This window comes from Lycium ferocissimum, chromosome 7, assembly GCF_029784015.1.
Source record: "Lycium ferocissimum isolate CSIRO_LF1 chromosome 7, AGI_CSIRO_Lferr_CH_V1, whole genome shotgun sequence".
Taxonomy (NCBI): Eukaryota; Viridiplantae; Streptophyta; class Magnoliopsida; order Solanales; family Solanaceae; genus Lycium; species Lycium ferocissimum.
Window position 1 is genome coordinate 1,971,002 of NC_081348.1, and position 14,885 is coordinate 1,985,886.

The window sequence follows — 14,885 nt, forward strand, 5'->3', positions numbered from 1 at the left end:
ATGGGATGGTGGCACCTTCTGCACGCAATTGGTAATGATTTGAGATTTGAAGGAGAAAATAAATTTATTAGACGTTGAAAATATGGAGAATGGCGTTGCCAAATTGACCATAGAGACACAATTCAAACCTCAATTCTTATCCGTTGAATGCCATGAGAAATGAATGATTTTAAGATTAGAACTTTGTTGTCTGCAGCCACCGAACAATCAATACTTAAAAAAATTGGTTGCCTACATTTTCAAAGATTTCGTGGGAGTGGTTGGATTGGGATCATTATACTTGTGATTACTATATTATTTTCTAAGTTTCTTTTTATCTCTTTCCTGATGAAAAGAAGAATGTAATAACTTTTATACACTCATAATATAAAAAATAAATTATATTTAATTGTTCGTAATAAATGAAATTAGCAACTTGAGTTATCAATTAGATAATAAGTAACAATTGGTTAAAGACACTAATAGCATCAAAATATATTACGTTGTTAAGGTATATAAGTTGAAAGTGAAAATTAAAGTTAGAAAGAGTTCGACAAGAATTTAGACAGGGATTTTCATCATTGGCCATAGCTTATGTTGGGTAAGATTTTGTGACGTCATTTCTACCTCCATCTTTGAATAAAAATTTGTTGCCCTGTTACGACCTCATTAAAAGTCAAATTAAATGCTTGTTAGGTAAACATATTGTTGTCGCTTGTTATTGATTTTTGAGAAATTTTAGTTGAAAAGGAACCCTTCCCTCCACCTGCGTGATAGATCAAGAGGGTTGGTTACAAATTCGTATGAGCACAATAGTTTAATTTTGTTCATTCCTGTATATATTAAGTAATCTACTAAGTATGTGTGTGTGTCTATATATATATAATGGCAATCTCGATAATCACTATATAATATTAATTTGAGATCATTATAAGAACTATTAGATTTTAAATTTTGAATTCACCTCTCCTCCACCCTAGCCTCATGGGGTTCTTTTATGGGGGTAAGGATGGTGGTTTAGGAAAATTCTATATCTTATGACTCGTAATAATTATTAGAAAGGAAAAAGATAGAAGGTGGATGAAGAAGACTTTTGGAGATTTCACCTGTCAAATGACAAAGTACATGCCTTGTTGATGAAGGAATTTGTTGAATATAGTGGTCTTTATCTTTTAATTTTCTTTTTGCAAATAGTCATCAAAGTGGTGGCTTTATAGTTCCAGTCATGATAGCAATTTAACTTTCCTTTTTCTTCTTTACTTTTTGAACAGAACAAATGAGAATGAACTCAATTCAAACCCCAATCGCACTTCGAGGATAAGTCAACTTCTTATTTATGCACTTATTTATTAAAAAAAAAAAAATAGAAAGGGACGAGGATTGGATGCTTCTTGGAAGGACCAAATATGCATAAAGAGGGAAAATAATCACCACGCCAGAGCCAGCTGGAGCTGGACCACATATAAAGGGTAGAGGATACAGTAATTTCCAAAATAAATTCGATAAGTACTCGACAAATAAAAAGCAGTGAAAAGCGTATAACTCGCTTCATGTAATGTGCTAGTACTTGCATTTTTTTTTTTATTCTATAAAATCGTTTCCAGATCAATTTGCAGACATCTCAATTATATTATCGAGTATCTGTAATTTCTCATCAACACATGACCTGATATTATGCCGACAAAGTTTAGGCAAATTATAAGAAATAACCTAACATCTTTTGTGCGGGTAGATAGATAAGCTACCTCCAGTTTTTACCCCTCTATTATTCAACTTAGCACATTTCATAATAATAACACATCAATTTCGCAAAAAAAAAAAAAAAAAAACAACAGTGAGCTGTAGAGGGGTCCCCGCACTTCAATTCCTGCCCCATTAGCATCTATGATCCTAAATAAGGGGATTATTCCGTTAGGGCAAGCTATGCAATGAATTAACTTGTTCAGCTCATTTAAACCTATCAGTTAAATGTGACGAGTTCCATGAGTCCAATAATCAAAAGGAAAACAAAAAATTGATACTCAAAATTCTCGGTTAAATACACAGCCAACATCACCAGAAATACTAAATTAGAAACATTACTCGAGAATGATTTATTTCCTAGCTATATCATTGCCTCCTATTCGAATAGCATCACCAGGTTGCAGCGCAGGTGATACTGTTGAATGACAGTAGTTAAAATAACTAGCTAACAAGGCATATCCAACACTAGTACACTACCAAGCCTGCCAGTTCCACGGGCCCTAATTGCACCAGAATCCGCCATTTTGCCCCCAACATCAACATCGAACCTGAGCGCTCTTCAAAGTCGTTGAGGAAATATATGAAGACGAAATATGAGAGCTCCAGCAGGGTGCAGATGAGAGAGCCCAGGGACCATTAAATTAGTGAATCTTGAATAGATTAGTTTCCAGAAGCTGGATCATTTCTGAATTGCTGCTCTACCATTGGAGGCAGGAGAAGAGCAAGCCTCGTTTTGTATCTTGCAATCCGTCTGAGTCTTTCCTCCCTTAATCTGCAGATTTTCCAAGCACAGCAGGTCAATTGTATGTAGTCGCCGGTAAAGAAGTCGTCAACCGATTTCTAGTTAATCACATTAAATACATATACCCCTTCCCCTAACTCGGAAACAAAGGAAAGGAAAAGAGACAGGAAACAACTGCTAGAATAATGGCTGTGAAATGTGGTGAAGAGTGAACTATTCACATGAATCTCATCACAGTTCATTATCTGCTTCATCAGATCCAATATCTAGCTGGAAAGTGAAAACCTGGTCAGTTTGTCGGCCAGATCTAATTTCCGCGCTGAAAGGTCGTTATTGAAAATAGTGGAGATGGCCAATCACCAGCCACTCTCAGATCATGTGCAGCAGAGGAATCGAATGCATGGTTTCTGTTCTTCAGGCTCTGTCTTCAGGTGTCTAATTTTGCTAGCATCTCAAGTTATGGGTGCAGAAAGGGGCAGAGCAGGTTAACCACATGGTTTGAGATGGACTGCTACTTTTTCCTTTTTTTGTTTAGATGAAGTGACAAAATTTTCTATCCATTCATCGAAGGGCTAATGAAGTAGCGTTGGGATTTTGGGTAAAAGAAAAGGCACACGTTGCTATCCCTCATGTAATAATATATATATATATATATATATATATATATATATATATATATATATATATATATATATATATATATGCATTCTTTCCCTTGCAAAACTAAATTACTGGTTTCTTCCCTGATCTTAACAAATGCCAAAGCGAAGCTAATCAACAAAGGAAAAAGTACATTTCATAATATGTGACATTCCCACCTCGGGAAAGGGTGTCAGAAAGACACCATCAGCAAGGAAGCAGTTATAACCTTAATTACAAATAGGCAAATACCAGAAAGGTTTCTTACCGTGATCTAATCCTTTTAGCACGCTTGACATGTCTTTGCAAAAGTTCTTTCGGAGATAAATGCTCAACAGACTCGCCATCCTGCAAGTAAACAAAAACAGAATCACTTGTTCAATTCTATACTTGAACGCCAATTGCCATCTCTAACTACCCAACTGCATTGAACAACTAGGTACATTTTATACAGGCTGCTATGCAATCTGAGATGTGTGAATCCTAACACATAATGAGCTGAGCAGAAAATTAGAAATAACAAAGCAATGAACTTGAGGCATGACTAAAGCAACACCCAAAAACAAAAATTTGATGAGATCAACATGCTTTTGTGGTTATGCTGAGAGCAGCTGCAACCGTTAAATTTTTTTTATATGTGACAAAACTCAATCAAGTATGACACAGCTGAACTAGCTTAACCTTAAAACATATATAATATGAAGATACAAATAAACTAATATGGAGCTAGTGTGGAACAAACTAGAATTTCTGAAGTCTTAAAACTTCCAGTTTGGAGATACAAATGGATACAGCCTCTTGGAATCCAACATACTTCCACGTTCCTTAATTGATTGAACTGCTCACATTCAAAGAATATTTCCAATCCCTTTATGAAAAATGAATTTATATTGCGCACGTCAACCAACGCACCAGGCAGCCTATACAGCACAGGCATGGGTCTGCACCACGTATTGTTGCTGGAATTCAAACCTGGGATCTCCAGAATGTTGCTCCCATGCCTTAACCAGTAGGTCATCCTCTTGACGTTGAGGACATGCATTTGATGAAAGTTTAACAGCCAATTGATTTGTCTTTAGAAAGGAACTCACGGACTTCAACATAACATGAAGCATACCATACTTTCAATACTTGGCAATTCAAAACATTGAAGAGTATAAGATTGCTTGGAAAAAGTCTAGTAGACTCCTCAGAAGCAAAGTATTGCATTCAACTTGAAACAATAAAAAGAAAATGTTCAACATGCATATGACACTTGATTATGTAAAACTTTGTAATATGATGAATTTTATTTCATTTATGAAAAGCTTTTCAAAATATGAAAGTTCAAAACCTTTTTTACTTTAAAGTTGATAGGGATGGAACAATTCACCATTTTAAGTTAGCATAGATGAAAAACTCCAGTCCTAAAATAAAATGGATGGTATAATACAAAATCCTAGAATTACGTGATCGCATAGTACAAGTCATTAATCTTATACTAGACATCAATAACAGCCTGGTAGGTTAAATGCTCAGCAAGGAGTAAACATGGTCAGTACTCCCAATTCTAGAGTCTGATTGAAATGTAGGAGGGTGATTTACCATGGAATAGATTCATACCCTTGTAGGAAAGCAACCAGGGTAACAGAAATCAAGAAAGATTGGATGGGAGTGAATTGATGCGGAAAATGTATGACTAGATGGAAAAGTTGAAAATGGAACATACAAATTAGAATTACTAGAACGATTTGTCTTACAGAGAAGTTGGGCATACCAAATGCATCCTACTGGCATCTTGCTGATTCAGGGCTTCTACAAATGAGGACCCTGACAAAGATATTTATTCTAGGTGACATTTTTGCACCAAGAACACCTATTTTCTTCCCTCTCATCTCACCACCCCCTCCCCCTAAATAAGGAATCTGAAGTTATAAGTAAAACATCCTGTCCCAATTTTGTTTAACACAACCACACACCATGATTTACTGGTAAAATGAGCTAGATACTTCAATCCCCCATGCCCCATAGCAATCATTTCCCCTGTACTTTAGATTACAAGACAAACAACAATGGCTAAATTATTACCCAACATCTTATTTTTTTTTGAGACTTAAAAAAATTGGGTAAGATCCGCCGAAGCGGGTAAACAGACATGTGGGTGGATATCCTATTCAAACTTTCACCTAAGTAGATAAACTCAAGTGCTCACCTCTTCCTCTTCTTCTTTATCTCCATCCTTTTTCACAGGAGACTCGGCATCTTGAGGAGCTAGCGGCAAGGGTCTAGGAAGAGATCTTACCACATCCATGTATTGGGACTGCCAACAAAGTGTAAAGCAAATAAACATAAAAAGAAACAAATGCTATTTAAAAATAAAAAGTATTTGTTGCAAATTTCAAACAACACATCAAGGAACTCATCCGGCACCACAGTAATACAGTTGCATCATTTTTGTCAAGAAAATTTAAAATAATAAAACAAATGCAAGACCAGAGAGGAGAATCAGCGACAGAGTAGCAAGAGAGAATCATGATCCGAACTGGTTTGAGATCATATTCTGAAACTAGTATCAATTTCATCAAATGTCCTCCTCTACCTCTACAATTCATAAGTCTACCTTTTGCTCAAAAAATTACTTCAAATAAAAAAGGAAAGAGGAAGGAAAAAGAACAAAAACAACTATTATCCTTAGTTAAGAACTTAAGACGAATGAAATTTGGTGTGCAACTACTTGGATCAGTATGCGTTTAGAAGAGTAGCGAGAGAGAACCATGATCCGAAACTGGTTTTGAATATTTAGACAGGTCAACTATCAAGTAAATAGCTTGAAATTATGTAACTATACTATCTACGCAGCATCGGGTAAATGTTCAAATTTTGATGAAAAGGCACCACGACAGTTTTAAAGAGCTCTGATAGCCAAATAAACTCATTCAACATTTTATAACTTCTAAAGTTTGCTAATACTTCTGGGCTTCCCTCAACACTCTAGCATTGATATATTTCTCTTCAGACCTAATACTATCTTCACAGTAATGTAAAGAAACATATATTTTTCTTCAACATTGTCACAGTCACAACTCAGCTAAGGTGACGAACTTTCAAGTAAAATCACAACCTAAAGCGGTAAAATAGAACTGCAAATCCCGAAATGCATTTATTGGAAACTAAGAAGTAATAATTCTTAACTAATAATTCCATAGAGGGATTCGTTATGTTGTCAAGTATAGTAAAATCTTTAGTGTTTTGTCATCTTGGAAGATGAATTGTAGTCTTTTTTGTCTTCTCTATGACAATATTATATTTGGCAAAGGGAAGTCTTCACCTCTGGCATTCTAATTAGGGGAAAGGGTCAAATATACCCCTCTACTTTATTTTATTAGCCAACTTTATCCTCCGTTAGTGAAAGTGAACAAATATACCCCTGCCGTTAACAAAGTTTACACATGTACCCCCTATTTGGATGGAAAACCCCAAATCAAATTAAATTACCCGTTTTTAAAAAAATTACGCAATTCCTTCCACGACCCGACCCGCCCTGATTTCATCTTCTTCTCCCAGAAGAATGCTCAAAAAATTTGAGCCAATCTCCTTCAATTCTCAATCAAATGAGCTCAAATTGAAATGCAACTTCCTCAAAATTCAGTGAACAAAACCCTAGCTAGCTTCATAAAAGTGTTGTTCACAAATCACAAATACATACACATAGGTCTGCTTCAATATTTTACTAGTATTAATTAATTAATTAGTACCATCTGTTACTCCTTGAAGGGGAGCCTTGGCGTAACCGGTAAAGTTGTCGTAATGTGACCGGGAGGTCACGGGTTCGAGCCGTGAAAACAGCCTCTTGCAGAAATGCAAGGTAAGGCTGCGTACAATAGACCCTTGTGGTCCGGCCCTTCCCCGGACCCCGCGCATAGCGGGCGCTTAAAGCACCGGGCTGCCCTAGTACCATCTGTTACTCCATAAAGAGACTGTTCAAACTTTTAACATAGGTATTAATTGTATAAAACTAAAGCACCTGTCTGATAAAATTGCTCCCAAAAAAAAAAAAAGTTAAACATAAAAAATAAAAATAAAAGTTTAACATTTTGGCTCTACATATACAGTACCTATCGACTATAAGGATAATGTACTGTTCAAAAAATAACTATTCAAGCTAAGTAGTAGTACTAACTTTATCGCCCGTGTCTAACGTACAAAATTTTTGAAGGAGCAATTTCTTCAAACATTTTGCGTGAAGAAATTGGTGGTTGGGATTTGTTCACAGATTTTGAGAAAGTTGCATCTCAAATTTGAGCTCATTTGATTGAGAATTGAAGGAGATTGGCTCAAATTTTTTGAGCATTCTTCTTGGAGAAGAAGATGAAATCAGGGCTGAGTCGGGCCCGGGGGGGGGGGGGGGGGGGGGTATCGTGGAATTGGGTAATTTTTTTAAAAACGGGTAATTTACTTTGATTTGGGGTTTTACATCCAAATAGGGGTACTGGTGTAAACTTTGTTAACGGCAGGGGTATATTTGTTCACTTTCACTAACGGAGGATAAAGTTGACTAATAAAATAAAGTAGAGGGGTATATTTGACTCTTTTCCCTTCTAAATAATATATTAGGCAACATCACTATATGCATATATGGAACCTGGAACCTTCAATACATAACTGGAAACTAGAAGTCCTTAACAAACGAAGATAAGTGAATTTTACATGTTTTTGGTGGACAATGAATTCTTAATCAATAATTTAACTCTTACCAGAAAGAAATGACATTGACTTGATGCGGCTTATAATTAGGTTCTGGCTGACAGAAACAATATAAAACCAATGATCTCATACACGTGTGCTTAGCAAGAAAGAAATTTAACCAAAAGTATTCATCTATTCCCCAGTTAAATCTGAAATACAGCGGAAGTTTAAACCCCTTGGTAGAAACACCACATAGTTTTCACAAAACTAACTCAAATTAGTTATAAACTCCGTTTTTTCTTCTTTAAATAATTTACCTTTCTATTTTTTCCTATCTCATCCCCTAATAGGCACATTGAGAGGAGGATCTTATCTAGTCTATTAACCACTAAGGCCTTTCGATAAATAATGTGTTTTCAGTCTTTACAGATGTATAACATAAATGGAGCATATTCTTCCTCATCAATGTTTCTTCTTCTCACAAACAAAACTTGTTTGGCACTACTACTATATTCAAAATCAAACAATTCATTCTTACGAGCTTTTCAAATATCTTAAAATATTTTTTACTATGTATACACTTCATTGCAAACAAATAAGAAAACGATGTCTGAACTCACACTGAAATTTAGATGAGTGGACACTAATAATCGAGGCTGCAATTCTTTCTTGAGATGGAAAGTAGTATTTTTTGGCAACCAATTTAAGGTAAAACAATACAATTAACTTTTACATCTCATCAAGAATTAATAGTGTTAACTCTCACTGCAATGATTTTCTTTCAAAAATTGACATCCATTAAATGTTACTAACTTTTATTCCATCTATCCCTCCAACCCTATTCTAAGCTAAGTTGCTCGGACCCTCCAAAAACGATGCCGCACCCGTGTCGGATCCTCTAAAGATGCAGTACTTCAGGAGGGTCCGACACGCACCCGTCGGTATCTTTGAAGAGTCCGAGCAACATAAATTTCTAAGTGGTTTGAAAGAGAACAGATATTCCGTATTCGTAAGATAAGTTTGGCTTGTATATCGTATTAATAAAGGTTGAAAAAGCATCAAGGCAATAAAAGATAAGTTAGGGCTCGTTTGGTTTCTCGCATATAAAAATAATTTCAACATAAAGCTCTATATATGATTACTACAAAAATTGGTTACCATTTTCATTTTATGGCACAAATGATATCCACATAACTTGTTAAGAAATCTATATGTGGGGTGTACTACTTAGATAAGAGCCCTATAATGACCAAAAAAGAAAAGCTGAATTAAAGCACCTTATATTATAGAAACCTGACTTACTTTTATAGGAAAAATAATAATCATGACCGTATTATTGTGTTATTGGATACCATGATCATATTACATACTAAGACTTTCTAAAACTTTGGAGTTAAAAGCATTTATATAGTAAAACGAGTACATACTACCTATTAAAGCCAATTCTAGGTTTTGATGTCACAAAAGTTTGAACTTAAAAATACAAAAATTAACGGCAGTATTGTACTTGATTTGAAGGGAAAAATTGTTTATCGTGTAAAAAAAAATCCTTTATTAAGTAAATTGTTATCTAAGCAGAACTATTCAGAATGACAAAGCAGATGTAAAAGGCGCTATTAGAAACAATTTTTATTTAGTTTGAAACCTCACATGTTCTAGCTAGTACATCCTCTATCCAACTTTAAAACAAGAAGCAAACATCTGGCAAAAAATGTATATGCACTAAATAATCCAATAATTATTATTTATGCGTTACAGTCTCTACAATATAATCCTTGCTGGCAAACCAAATACCCCTTATTGTTATAGCAAAATATCAGATCATTGTTTATAATTGAGTTGTTCAAGTGATTGGATGAGGACATTTGAAATTAAGAAAAAAATTGGTATTTTTTTAGGATTTCAAATTACATTTTTTTTAACATGTCACTAGAATTGAATCCAAAATAAGGGCTGAAACAAACTGTCAATTGAGTTTGCACTTAATATCCAAATTTTCCTAGGTACTAAATAGCGGCACAAAAAAGAATCAATCGTCCATCAAATGTATCCTAAATGAATTTAAATTTATAGAAAAGGGGAGTGTTGTCTAAAATATATTATGTTTGGAATCATGTCAAATATTATGAAACTTCCAAAAATAGAAGGGTGTCACATACAATTTAGGAAGGGAGTATATAACATATATGCCCAAACCCACACATATACACACATTAAGGCACATCTTTAGGTTAATTTAATTTTCAAGTCAAAGAAATATATATCAACTTTTCAAATATCTAGAAAATAGCAAGGTACAATCATTCAATCTGCACAAAAATAAAATTACAGAAGCAATGCGTCTGGGATTGAATGTTAAGAGTGTGCTACCAGAGGTGGATCTACAGTCTAACCTATGGGTTCACACGTTAACCCAATAGTTGTTGCCCAGACCTTGTATATGTATTAAGAAATCCACTAAATATTTACAAAATATTTGATCATGAACTAGGGGTCGTAATAGGAACCCATAAACTTCAATCATGGATAGCATCTATGAGCTACATGCCTACATATGTGAAATTGCATGCACAAGACTGTAAAAGGGTTTTACTTATCATTTTCACTTGATAGTTCTGCAGGTATCTATTTTACAATCTCACCTAACAACCAACTGGCCACCCAATTAGGGCAACTGAAGATTTATCAGGTGAGAAAATTATATACCAACAAAAGTTAACATATATCAAAAAGTTCATAATGCCAGTTGCCAGGGTGTAATAGCTAAAGGTTGAGAATGATGATTAGAGCTTCTGCAACCATGAGGCTGTGCTGAGTGAAGTCCAACATCAAGAAAGTCTGGTTGATGATCCCTGGAGTTATTTTTGGAATTTATGGACTTCAGGAACCGTAGATGTTTTGATGGGATTTCAACTCCAAACCACTCTCTTAAAGCTAGTTGTCTATTTCTTCTGTTCAGTTGGGTTAGTTTAACCCCTGTATTCAGCACTGAGCAATTTTGGACTTTGTTAGCTCCCAGTGCTAGTTTGATATATTGTAAAGAAGCTAACAACAACTTTTGCTTATGCTCTCTGTGAGCCCTTTTGTTTCTCTTGTAATTCTGCATCTACTTGATGTCTTTCTATGAAACAATTTACTTCATCAAAAAAAAAAAAAAAAAAAAAAAAAAAAAAGGTTCACAGATTAATAAGTTGAAAATAAGACATGAATCATGATTACCCTGTTTTGAAGACCAACCAGCACTTGACTGTACCGATCAAAACCAAGAGAAACGTGCTAATAAATGCACATAGTGCTACAAAAACAGATGAAAATTTTAAAAGCCTAAGCAGCACTTCTGCAGGATATGGTTCACTATTCTTATCCACGAATGCACCTAGGAAAGTCATGTTAGTTGCACGAAGAACGAGCAGCTAATTAATCTGTATATGACCTGAGCTTCTACAACCCAGAAACTTAAGTCACTCAAGATACTGTCAAAAGAAAATTAATATTTGAAAAAGAAGGCATTTGTGGAATGCATAATGAATTTCTAATTGAGCAAACCTGAGTTTCATCAGGAAGCCCATTCCTCAACCATGATCGACAAAGGGCGTAGAGAGAAGCATTATCAGATATTCGGACCTACATCCGAAAACAAAGGTAACTATCATGCAGTAACAAAATGTTTTTACAGAAAATATCAGGGAGGGGATGCAAGTAAAGCACCTACACCAAAGTTAAGCAGTGAAATGCTACAATGAGGTTCATGCTAAACCACAAAGACCCCAGATAGCAGAAAAATTAATTGAAATTGCCTCACAGATCGAACGCTCACCAAAGCAGAAATTCGGTAAACTGATAAGAGAACCTGCTGTTTTGTCAAGTCAAGGAGGTAGATGATTTTTCCGAGTTGCGGTTAATTTGTACATAATTCATCTCAAGTGCGACATCAACTTAATATAGAAAAGCTGCACACTCTCGGGCAGATCCAATTTACATTTTAGGAATGCCATCACCAGACACAAGTAAAAAATCTCATCTAGTCAGCAATGGGCTGTAAATCGAGAAAACAGATGCCTAGTGGCACATCGCATATTGAATTCTCTTGCCATAGCCCATAGAATTGTCTACCCCATAAGACAAAATAGAAAGAAGACCACCGAAACAAATGCAGAGAAATTTAAAATTAGCAACACATTTCCGAGTGAACGAAGTTTCTTATAATTGCATTTTAAGATACGCTACAAATCACAAAAAAGATTAACAAGTTTTAAAACTTCGTTGGAGGGAAAGAACCAACACCACAAATCAATCGACCACCCTCTAACCAACACCACAAATCAATCGACCACCCTCTATCCCAAACTAGTTGGGGTTGGTAACCAAATACCGCAAATGCTTAAAGATAATACATTCAGTACCGAATCCACACTACTAACATTATTCACAACTGAAATATATTTTGGCTGCACCTGTGCTGGATTGCAAAGATGTGTGAATCTAAATGTCATTTATCAGGGCCTTTTCCATAAAACCTTTATTGGTAGCTAGAGATAATATTAGGTACACAACTGCATGAAAGAGTAGTGATAAAATACTTAGCAGATATGTCAAACTCCAACATATTCTTTTTTTCTTTTCTGCTTGTTGTTTAGGGCAGGGAATAATTTAACTGACTTCCATCTGTCAAAACGATGGTCGTGTCAGGGATGGAGAACAAACCATGCGAGTATTTCACAAATCAAACTAAACAACAAGCTAGATACTTACTTTTCTGTCTCTGATTATAGCAAAGGTGTCATCCTTACTTCTGTCCCTACAGCAAGCAAAATTAGAGGTCTAAGAATTTCCATATCAAACATATAAGGGAAACAGGAAGACTAAGCAAAACCTACATTACCTGAAGCCATTACAATCTGAAATGGAAGGCTGAGTAGAAGCAATCTGGAACACAGAAATATAGCAAGCAGGGTCAGAAGACAAAAGAAGGTACCAAAATTGTGAGAGAGAAGATAAAATACATCTATGGAACCCCTTGGGAACAAATCAGCTTAATGTTTATTATTCAACTTGTGGATTAAATATCTACACAGTTCACCCATTTCACGATTAATTAAGTTAGTTGTATTAGAGAATGCATTTTTTAAGGGGTTCTGTTTGCATAGTTAGTTCAGGAGGTGGGCTTGGGCCAGTTCTGGATTTCTGGGCCATTTTGATCTCCGGGCCAGAGTTTGAGATGCAAGGGACCAGCACCAACCCCTCATGGGCAGTGACAATACCAGCCCATGACATTCATAAGTTAAAAAAGGGCACATGCCTCCATTAAAGCGCTATGGTGAGGTGGCTTCATCGCCTGGGGTCAGCCCACTTGCCAGGTATAGCCGCAACCTTACCACCACAACTCATTGAAGAAGCCTAAAGCTGGCTGCAAAATTCATATAAGCTTGACAAGGTTATCAAAAAGCTACAGCCTATGAATTGTGAACTACAACTCCTTTGAAGCTCAAGGATACACCAAAGGTGTCTCGTTTCTCAACTAGGAAGGTGGCTGCCACGGATGCCACATCAACCACCATTGATTGCTGCACATGATCCCCTTTGACGGTATCAGTAGCCATGATAGACAGGAGGATGGTTCAAAGAGGAAACTCAGTTTCACCATAAACTTTGATGCGCTGGTTAAATCTGGAAATTGTTGGTTTATTGGATCCAAATTCCTGATTCCAAAAATATAAGGGACAGGCATTTTTATAGGCAGGATGGGTTGTAGCATGTGAAAATTCTACTTTAAGCTCCCATAGTTGACCTAAACATTAGAACTAGTTTAGTAGTTAAAAGTCGTGTTTCCTTTCATGAAGATCAATTAGTTGCAACCATCTACCTCAGTGATATGAGCCCATTGGAATTCCCTACAAAATGCAATATTCCGCGAATGGAAAACTTGTTACTCTTTTCTTTCAGATCTTTCCCTTGTTTATTTGCTCATCTTTTTCCTTTTTCTTTTGGTCGCTATAATAAATGCAACACGATACTTATTGATGCCAGCAAAGAACACATAGTCAATTTACTCTCTTGATTCAATTTTGGAGTGGCTTTCACAGGTAAAAGTGAATCATTGAACAAAAGCAACAATAGTGAAGAAACAAGTTACAAGTACGCCACCGAAGAATTCGCAAAACTCAAACCTATCACATAACGGACGTTTGATAACCCACCCAAAAATAGGCTAATTAAGAATCATCAAGATAATAATAACATGCAAATTCAATTATCAAAGCTAATTGAAATGAGTACAAAAAAAAAAAAAAACCTTTGGATGCGAAGAAGTGACAACTGGAAATCCCTTAACAGCTGAACTGGTAGCAGGAGAAGACGACCCAAGAAGAGCGTGTTGCAAATGGGTCGGCCTACCACCCGTACCCGCAGCCTGATCCGAACCCGGATCCATATGATTCAGCCCAAAAGGAACAACGGGCCGATTCGGGTTGGGCAAAAACCCGCGTCCAGCGGAAGCAAGGGGGTAGAGAATACTGTGAAGATGATGAGATTGTGGGTCGGGATTAGTAGATTTAGGGACAAATTGAGAGTAATTAGGATTAGGTGGTGGTGGTGGTAGGCGTTGAGAAGATTGGAGGGAAAAAGGTTGAGGGGTAGGCGGTCTTAATATAGGGTTAGCGGAGAAAATTGGTCTTGTGGTGGCAGCGGAGTTAGGATCTGGCGGTGCTGGTGGGGTAGAAAGTGCCATGCGCGGTGTTGGCGGGGAAAATTTTCGACTATTATTATTATTACGGGAGAAGAGATTACTAGAATTTGATTTTGAATTGAATGTCTTTATCACCTTTGAATTTTTTGTAACGGTGCGAAAAAAGTTACTACTACTTGATAGACTTCGGTTGTAGTGCGCCGTCGTTTTATGGTCATATTGTTGTATTTTGCACTTCCTGTCCCTTGTGACTTTTGTGCAAGTTATTTCTTTGGACTCTATCAATACACCCCAACACTTGGCTAAAATGATACTATGTTGTTTTTTCCCTTATGCATCCTTATATGCAAATATTTTCTTTTAGCAGCCGTTTGGCCATCGAAACAAAAAAAAAAAATCAGTCATTTCTTTTGAATTTTTTAAGTTAGAGTT

The 14,885-nt window shown here is 36.1% G+C and overlaps 1 protein-coding gene across 2 annotated transcripts; it reads right to left on the bottom strand.

Annotated features, from left to right (window-relative positions):
- Window positions 1-1,974: 1,974 nt before the first annotated feature.
- LOC132063089 (uncharacterized) lies at window positions 1,975-14,667 on the bottom strand. Of its 2 annotated transcripts, XR_009416327.1 has the most exons (8): window positions 14,061-14,667; window positions 12,651-12,694; window positions 12,521-12,566; window positions 11,315-11,392; window positions 5,295-5,402; window positions 4,016-4,912; window positions 3,372-3,451; window positions 2,451-2,494 (listed from the first exon to the last, which is right to left on the bottom strand). XR_009416327.1 is itself a non-coding variant. In XM_059455517.1 (7 exons), the coding sequence occupies exons 1-7, from the start codon at window positions 14,493-14,495 to the stop codon at window positions 2,383-2,385; spliced, it is 903 nt and encodes a 300-aa protein (XP_059311500.1). In that variant the 5' UTR covers window positions 14,496-14,648; the 3' UTR covers window positions 1,975-2,382. The 2 variants fall into 2 exon arrangements, 1 of the variants encoding a protein (XP_059311500.1); XM_059455517.1 differs by lacking the exon at window positions 4,016-4,912 and having other exon boundaries at window positions 1,975-2,494; window positions 14,061-14,648.
- Between the last annotated feature and the right edge of the window lie 218 nt (window positions 14,668-14,885).